Raw genomic sequence first — 9484 nt, forward strand, 5'->3', positions numbered from 1 at the left:
CTCATAAAGGATTCCTGTTCATTGATAACAGGGGACACAGAAAAAGAGATTGAGGACTCTGTGTCCTCAATCTCTTTTTCTATTTTTAAAGGGAAATATCAGGGGTCTGTTTAGACCCCCAATATTTCCCCGAAGCCCCTAAAAGTAAAGTAAAAAATATTTAAAAAAAAAATAATTAATTAATAAAAATTGATTTAAAAAAATGAAAAAGTTTCAAAAAAAATAAAATATTAAAATTTGAAAAATTCAAATAAAAACATGTGTGTGTGGGGGGGAGGTGCAGGGTACAGTTCCAGTGGTTGTTTATATAATGGGGGGGGAAATTTCTGACCCGGGCGCCCAGAACTCTGGTTTCGCCACTGTGTGGAGTCATCCATTGCATCAACATCATGAGACTTTGCAAACCAAAAAAATGCATGTACTACACAATAATGTACAGGTGGCCCTTAGGCCCCATTCACACCCAGGCGTATTGTAATATGCGCGTCTGTCGCGCGTTTTTTTGTACCGCGATTCGCGGTAAAAAAGTTGCGCGACCCCGAAGGCTACTTGGCTGTATCCCAATGGAAAACGCCCTACAAAACGGCCCAAAGTAGTACCTGGACCTTTTCAGGCGTGGGCTGTTTTGTAGGGCGTTAGGGACGGGCGGAAATATGGCAAGGTGGGAACGAGGCCATTGACTACAATGCAATTTATATTTTTGACCGTTTTGTAGAGCGTTCGTCGAGCGTAGAACGCGCTACAAAACGGTCAGGTGTGAACGAGGGCTCAGTTTACAACGGTTCAATTTGCACTGGTTGACAATAGCTCCCTTTTTCTGGGAGTGTTGTAAATTGAAACAAAATATAAAATGTATGTCAGTGGTGAGTGAGGGAGTTGGGTTCCAGGCCTCTCTCAAAACAAGGCATGGTTCTAAATAGAAACTGGTGCAAACTGAAAACCCAGTAAATGATGTCAGTGAAAAGTGAGGAAGCTAGGTTCCTAGCCTCACTCAAAATTGACATAAGTTACATATTACAGGTATATTTTATTTAAAGCTCCTTGTGTGCGCTCATGCAGCAGCTGTAAATATAACGTACCTGTATTTTATTACTTATGACAGTGTTGAGAAAGGTCTGGAACATAACTCCCTCGCTTCCCATTGACCTACATTATATACTTTATATATAAGGGCCTGCATTAACCTCCCTGGCGGTAATCCTGAGTGTGGCTCAGGGTTAATTTTCAGTACCAATAACGGTAACCCCGAGCCACACTCGGGATTGCGCAAAAGTGTCACTTACCTTGTCCCTGCGAGCCCGCGGTGTCCTCTGCTGTGTTCGCCCGGCCGATGCCAGGATTCGGCTTCCAGTTTAGTTTTCGGGCGTCACAGCGGAGGGCAGGGCCGGCGGGAAATTAAAAAGTGAAAACATGACATTTACACAGAATACACAGAATACAATGTAATCTGCTATAATTACATATATTTATCAAACTATTTCACTTCAATTTTGTCTCTAGAGCTTTGTCCAGTGTCCTGCCTGCACTTTTACTGTACTCTATTGACTGTGGTACGGATCAGGCAGCGCCCCCAGAATTCCTATGTACTGGACCATTTTTTTAATTGTATTATATTTAGGGATGCACAGATACTTTTCGAGTACCAGTGCAGATACTTGGCATTTTCATGAGAACTACCAGAGTTGCAGCGGTTGCAGCTGAAACCTGGCTCTGGCGCTCCACCACTGTCCTGAAATCATTAGTCTGTATTGTTTTAGAAAAACTGTCACATGACAATAAACAAAAATGTATCAGTACTCGTACTTGTAAGTACTCGGCAAGTACCAGTACTCGTACTCGCAAAACTGGTATCTGTGCATCCCTTTATTTATAGTTATAAAAACAAAATTGTACATTAAAGCAGAGCTGTACAAATCCCAGGAGCTCCGTGTGCTCCTTACAAATGACAGCTGCCTCCTAATTTTTGAATTTTTCTCTAGTGTAGTCTTGGAGCTCAAAAGTATCGGTACATGTACTCGTACTTGTACCGAGTACTGTAGTTTTGGGGCTTGTATTTGAAGTTCATTTGATACTCTTCTGAGATCATTCCGAATTCATTGAGACGTGCGTTTAGCCTGCAGTTAACCTCCTTCTGAGCTTTAAGTGGGTTTTGCATTCCCATAGACTTGTATGGGGATGCAAAACCCATCTAATGCGAACAAAAGCCCTTAAAACAGGCCCTAAAGCTAATTGTGTGCAGGAACCCTCCAGTACTGCTGACAGGAAAGAGAAGTTTCCCATCTCTAAAGGGAAGCTGGAAGGCGGGAGTAAACTCTGAGGGAGAAAGCAGACAAGGAGAGATGGAACATGCTTAGGAGGGTATAAAGCTAAATGGGTGCAAGAAGCCTTTGGTTCGTTAAAGAAAAAAGGGAATGCTCTTTATTTTTTTTACCATACAGGGATATGGTTACTATACAGGGATATGGCTCTTTTCAAAGAAATATTATAATATTAGAAATATTATAATAAATTCCATAGGTTCTATGCTTGCTCTGTAATTGTACAACTGTGGGCATTTTCATAGAGAAAGGTTTTCTACAGTATGTATCGTATGAAGATTTATTTTACAGCATTATCTGTTTTTCTCTAGCCCATGCGAGATTGATGTATCGAGATGTTGTGACTATAGAAGATGCTATTACTGTAGTATCAGTAATGGAGTCATCTATGCAAGTAAGTATATTTATTAAACCTAAAGCCTGTGACAGATTGATTGTTTCACATTTTATTATAAAAAGCAGATGTTCTAAACTTTTCTCAATTCCATTTATTTGTGTCTTTTGAAAGAATGTAGCACATTCTGTTATATCATGAGTTTTCAGATGAACATTAAGGAACTAATGGGGTTTGTTTTTTTTACATCTATTGTTTTAATTCCTTATATCTAGTTCTCAAAAGGAGTGAAATGAAAATATTTGTAATATTTCCTATAAAGGGTACTTTAATAATAACACCAAAAGAACAATTATCTAGAGTGGCGTAAAGTTATGTTGTCTGGATAACCTACCACTTTAAAAACAAAGCATGGTGTCCATGTACCATATATGTCTTATCCACGAGTCAGTCTAATTTGTAACACTGCCCCAACATGCCTGTTTAAATATGGCCCTAAAGCAAAATGCCTGGCTGTTATCCTGCCGTACTGGCTTTAGTATTTTCCAAATAAGCAAAGTTACAAAAAAAAATGCCAAAGGTCCTATTTTGCATACAAGCTCTAGTCTTTCCTCGCGCTCTCTCTCTCCTGGCTGTCTTTCCTCGCGCTCTCTCTCTCCTGGCTGTCTTTCCTCGTTTTTTCTCCTGGCTGTCTCTTCTCTCCTGGCTGTCTTTCCTCGCTCTCTCTCCCCTGGCTGTCCTCTCTCTCCCTCTCCCCTGGCTGTCCTCTCTCTCTCTCTCTTTCCTGGCTGTCTCTCCTCGCGCTCTCCTGGCTGTCTCTCCTCGTGCTCTCTCTCGCCTCGCCTTGCTGTATTTTGCAACAGGTAACTAATATTCTTTGATGTAATACATAGCACTTCAACCACCAGTATCCACTAGAAAGGTGTCGTGGAGCTTGGCTCAGCAGACTCGGGCTAATAGGTAATCGTGTGTGCACAGCTAAATAAATATACCAAAATGGAATAACGGGGCCGTTATTCACACCCTTCGTGACCTACCAGCATCAGCTTTAAGAGCTACTGGTAGATCACAATCTACCTAATGGGCACCCCTGCTCTAGGTTAATGAAACAAGAGGGTCAATATAACACCCACGCGATTAGCGTTTTCCCAAAAAAGTCAGCAGTGGAAACCTCCAAGCTTTCTCTAGGTATACTGTCATTTTCAGTATATTTACCGGTTGTTTTGAGAAGGTTTTTTTTTTTTTTCTTTTTTACCCCTTTGCACTATTTTATGACAATCCTATAGGTATTACTGAGTACTTCTGGATTCCATTGGTTAAAACCTCCCTGTTTTTTGGACCCTTACAAGTCCATAGAAATTATCTGGCACCCCAGCAGATGGAGCCACAGGCCAATGATACCCAGACATCCTTGGAATGAAAGGGATAAGTGATGTTTACATGGTAGACTCGCTGCATCTTTCTCGCTAGAATCCGTTTATGGTTCTATTTAGAAAATAATTTTCTTTATTGTACATTACAAGACACAGGTTGGTATTCAGGAATGTAGGGTTATGCTGCTCCCTTTAGGAGATTGGACAATGGCAAAGCATAGCTGCTAGTGCTGTCTCTGTGCTTACAATTCACTATTACTGTGCAAGAAAGAGGCATTCCCAGAAGTGGTACTCCCAACTCTGCAGAGCAGGAAAGGTTAACAGCCAAAAGTGGCCTTGTCACTGAAGGCAGCAGGGACCTCCAAGATGTTCTGAGGATCGGTGGGTGTGTGCAGACTGAAGAGCTTAACAGCAGCATGGCTCCGGCTGTGTGTGCTCTGACAGTGTAAACAAGACGTTACCAGTACACTTGTGTCCAAACAAACGTCCTTTTATTTAGGCATATTTTCACAAAGGTAACAACGTTTCGGGGCCACACAGGGTCTCTTCATCAGGCTCAGTATTAACCTAAAAGTTGCCATCTTTGTGAAAATATGCGTCAATAAAGAATGTTTGTTTGGAAACATATCCAAGTGTGCAGGTGACATCTTGTTTCTACATTGTTTGGATCTGTGCCATCCGCAGTCATTTCAGCACCCATCTCATATAGGAGTTTACCGGTAAGGAATGCAGTGGCATACCCATTCGACTGACAGAGTGGGGCATGCATGTGCAGAATAAGCTGGGAAACAGAGGCCGCACAGGCTCCAAAGGACAATTGGCCATTGAGACAGAAATGGTGCCAGTTTTAAATGGTACTGCGTTTTACCTGCCTCTAGCTGTGAAGTAAATGTCTCAGCTATTGACACCACATTACCCCTGCAAGAATGTACCACACTGCCAGGCTCAAACCCCAGGGCTCCCCATAAAGGCAGAAAAGCTTCCACCACACAGAGGGCGACTCAGACAGGTTCAGAATTTCCGCTGATTTTTTCCAGCTGGCACACTTGTTCAGGGACAGGGGACCACTGAAGTGTGAAACACAGTACTGGACCTATAAAGAACTCTGTGGTTCCACCCATATTGCCCCTTTAGTACAGAAGGGTCGTCACCTGCCACAGTGTCCAGTGCACAAAAGGCACATTACAGGCTGGCTCCATGTCTTCTTCCCAGTGGGGACTGAATATGGCCTCCAAGGCTATGCCAATGATAAGCCAATTCAATAAGCTGCACAATTAGCCCTAGGGCCTCTGTAGCAATTGAAGAAACGTGCTGTAAAAATTAAAAATGTTTTGCTTCTCTGAGATAAGAGAAGACATCTGTGTCTTTAGCAACAATCCAATGCTTGCTGTAAGTGCCAGGGGTTATACAGGGCTGTCCTTACAGCTTTTCTTTTGCCAGTGTCAAATCTCCTGAAGAGAGCAGCCTAACCCTATGTTCCTGAATACCATCCTGTAATGTAGTCCTAAAAAAGGATTTTATTGCAAAAAGTGAGTCATTTGATGGAAATACTTTTTAAAGAAGCTTAAAAATGGTTTATAGAATGTGTCATGGAGAATTTTTCTGAGAATGGAATCTAATGGAATGCTCTTTTGTCAATGTAGGGAGGTGCTTTACTAGGAGGGGTGAACGCTCTGCATACATCATTTCCAGATAATCCAAAAGAGCAGTACCAAATGCAGTGTGAACTTCTCCTGGAAAGACTGGGACTTCAAAATATACTGATGGAAGAGTTGCAGAGACTGGAAAGGTAAATAAGCCTATCATTGTCCTTTGTAAGTGAAAGAAAAAGCTATAGAGTTTGTACTTTTTCCACTATGTTCCTGTACAAAAATACAAATCAACATTTGCATTGGTGGTTTTGTAACTAGATACCAAATCTTATGGATATCACATTTTATAGTATTTTCGAAGTATAAATGTTTATTTTTCCAATTCTGCTTCAGGTAAAATTTTATATATTGAAACAGGTATAAAAGCTAAATCTTCTCAACATTTAAGATATTGTATTAAAGCTGAATACATCTACGCACGCTGTTCTCCGAAAGCACTCATTGCAGTCGCTACTGTATGGCATCCCAGGGCTCAATCAGGAGGCAATTCATAAATCCACTTGTCCTGTGGTGCTCTGTGAGCCCTGCAAAGCAGGAGTTATAAAACATCCAACAATGACATACATGTAGGAGTAATGTAGGTAGTGTTGTTACTGCTGTAACTCGGAATACTAGTTCCTACATGTGCCCCTTGGTAAATCCTTTAGTCCTTTTACTCCTTTAGAGCCAGCAGGTAGAGTTGTAGTTTGCTTCTTACATCATTAGAAATATGTATTCAACTTTATTATTTCTGGAGGATGGAATCCTCTGACATGTATTAAATGTTGTTTTTAAAACAAGATTGTATACACGTCTACAGAGAGGTAGATATTATAGAGAGATAAATGAATATATGATCTATATTATGGGGGGATTTATCAAAGCAATTGAGACAGTTTTAGCCCCTTAGATCATATTTTTTTTATGTGCAAATCTGTTTAGCCGCTCCTTTTTAACACGTGCGCCTGTTTTGACCAGAGTTTGCACTATTTCCCTGATTGCGCATGTTTTGCGAAAGTTCGCAACTGTTTACATCTGCGCTTGTTCTGCAGCTGTCTGAAACTGGAGCATCACCTAACAAAACAATCACTACTTAAGACGTCCCCATGACCACTGCGACAGTTAAGCTTTTTGCCTGGAGTTGAGGTTTTTTTTCCTTGCGTCTATTTGATCTCATTTATGAACAACGTTACACTAGCAACATAAATCTGGCGCAAATATGTGACCAAATGCGAGTTCAAACACTTGGCTTTGCTATGATAAATTCCTCCCTGTGTTTGGGGATATTTACTTTTTTAATATTTGATTTAGGATCTTTTACATTTAAATGGGAGCAATGTGTATATTTTAGTTTTGTTTTTTTGTTTTTGTAATGCAGGCTAAAATAGAAGAAACTAGTATCTGTTACATAGTTGGGTTTACAAAAATCCATGACATCTAACCAATACAGAAAAAAGATGAATAAACAGAAAACCTCTATAAACAGCCCTATACCCACAGTTGATCCAGAGGAGTAAGGCAAAAAAGCTATAAAGCATGGTCCAATTTGCTCCAACAGGGAGGAATTATTTTTTTTCTCCAGATCACCTAAGGTGGTTGATATTGCCTGGTATTGCCTGGATCAAGAATATCTATTGACTTTGCTAAAATGTTTTATTGACTGGGATCAGCTTTTTTATATGAACCTCAATGTGTCTGTAATGTGAAATATAAATAGTTAAAGGAGAACTATGGGGTTAAGGCTTTTGCCCATAGTTCTCCTTGGGGTAATGGGAGGACACAAACTAGCGTCCTCCCGTCACCCTAAGCTCAGTATACCGCAAGCTACAGCTCACGGTAAACTGAGACGCCGCAGCTGAAGCAGATCCCGACAATTATGTCTGGATCCGCCCGGCTGCGTGAGTGACAGCTGGCTCTGCCTATCTAGAGGCATACCAGCTGTACCCGCCCCCTCCCCCGTCCGATCCGCCAGTCAGCGCTGGCGGATCAGAGCGTGGGAGGGAGGAATCCAGCCCCTCCCCTGTCACGACAGTGAGCCGACGTGTGACAGTCTCATTGTCCACAGGCCGGCTAGAACTATGAGGTGAGTGAAAAGCACTCACCTCATAGTTCTTCTTTAATGGTGCGTCAGGTTAACAAAAGGATGTATTTATTTTCTTGTGTATTAGCCACTTTCACATTCATTTTCACTTTTATGAATGTTCTTTTCAAAACAGACAGCAGTATCTGGAAACCAGCCATCAGCAGCAAGGAGAGAATAATACTACTGCCACCACTGAGAGTTCTGTCACTGATGAAACACCCCATGGTGATAATGGGAAGCCACACATTTCAGAAGTCGGACATACCAACAGAGGACATGTCAGCTGTGGCTCAAACACCACAAAGAAAAAAGAGATTGATGAATGTTCTTCTCCCCCATCACTTACAAACTCTGCAACAAGCAATATTTGCAGAAATAGTTCTGCTCTATTAGAAGACCAAAGCATACATCTTGTAACTTTTGAAGAGCCTAACCGACCACAACTGAATGCCTCAAACTGTCAGATAAATACAAGCAGTGGTTCTGGTCTGGAATGGTTTGACGCTATGAAGACAGGAAAACAAGGCATCAATATTTCTCCAATTTCTAAAACGGCAGAGTTCACAACCATTATACCTCAAGTAGTTCCACCAGGACTTGAAGCCACCGGTAGTGATTTCACCAAAAATACCAACAATGCAAAAGCAGCAAAGCAACCAACAGAAAAAAGCTCACGTAAAACAAGAGGAAATGATTTGCCGGATGAAGTTGTTACTGAACATGTTTCTAAAAAATGGCACAAACTGAATAAAAAGTGTATGAAAGGCACAAGCGATGGGCCCAGTATAACAGAGCTTTGTGGAGATCATTCAGAAGAAGGTGACATTACATTTGCAGGTCCTCTACACAGCACCCCTGTCCGAGGCAGAAAAAGGTCACTTGCCCATGTAGATCCAGGGAAAGGGACATCAGATGTTCAAGATCCTGAGCTGCAGGTTAAATTAGCCCAACTAGCCAAGTTTTCATTTAAACGAAAGACAAAACTCCAACATGGCCCAGGGATAGAAAATGGGTTGGCTTCTGGGGATAATGACAGGCAAGGAAATGTGAGTACTGAACCAAAGCAGAAACCTGCCCCTGCAGAAAAACTCCGGAGGCTGTTGGAGGTATCAGTCAGCTCAGATAAAGCCAGTTCTGTGGAGCAAGGGAAGTCTTCTTGTGCTGCCACATCAGAAGCACCTGTTATAAGTCATGTTGTGCCCCCTTCTGTGTTGGTAATTGAGGAAAATAAGCTGACGGAGGCCTCACATTGCCGAAAAGTCTCTTCTTTTACACTTGCCAAGCTGGCAAAGTTTTCCTTTGCCACGTCATCTGAAGACACAATAGCTGACACGATGGGTGTTAACCCTAAAAGTGAAAACCCTTTATCCTCCAGGAACCTGGGAGCAAGAGAAAAGAGGGAATGTTTCCAGCTGGGGCCTCTCAATAACAAAACTCTAGGAACAAGTAAATCCCTCTTTTGCAGTACAGACTTGGACGATGAAACATTAGATTTAGAATATTGAGCTAAAAAGGAAAATCTGACATCATTGTGACACTGTTCTATTACTAAATATATTTTTGGATGAAAATGTGTTTCTGCTTGTTCTGTATGGTTAAAAACTCAACATATGTAACTTTCTGAGCAAGAGGTTTCTTGGATAATATAATTCCACTCACTGTGCTTCATGCTGTCAGCAGATGGCAGTGCAGACTTCCCTTATCGTCTCATTTACTTCATATTATTCTTTACACACAATTCCTTT

The 9484-nt window shown here is 41.4% G+C and overlaps 1 protein-coding gene across 1 annotated transcript in view; it reads left to right on the forward strand.

Moving 5' to 3' along the window:
* MCM9 (minichromosome maintenance 9 homologous recombination repair factor) overlaps positions 1-9244 on the forward strand; it is a 73318-nt gene extending 64074 nt beyond the window's left edge. Inside the window, exons 10-12 of the mRNA XM_018563481.1 lie at positions 2630-2712; positions 5669-5814; positions 7873-9244. Coding sequence (XP_018418983.1) covers positions 2630-2712; positions 5669-5814; positions 7873-9244 — 1601 coding nt within the window. The remainder of the gene's footprint in view (positions 1-2629; positions 2713-5668; positions 5815-7872) is intronic.
* The last annotated feature ends 240 nt before the right edge of the window (positions 9245-9484 follow it).

This window comes from Nanorana parkeri, unplaced genomic scaffold (assembly GCF_000935625.1).
Source record: "Nanorana parkeri isolate BGI_ZX_2015 unplaced genomic scaffold, ASM93562v1 scaffold22, whole genome shotgun sequence".
Classification (NCBI taxonomy): Eukaryota; Metazoa; Chordata; class Amphibia; order Anura; family Dicroglossidae; genus Nanorana; species Nanorana parkeri.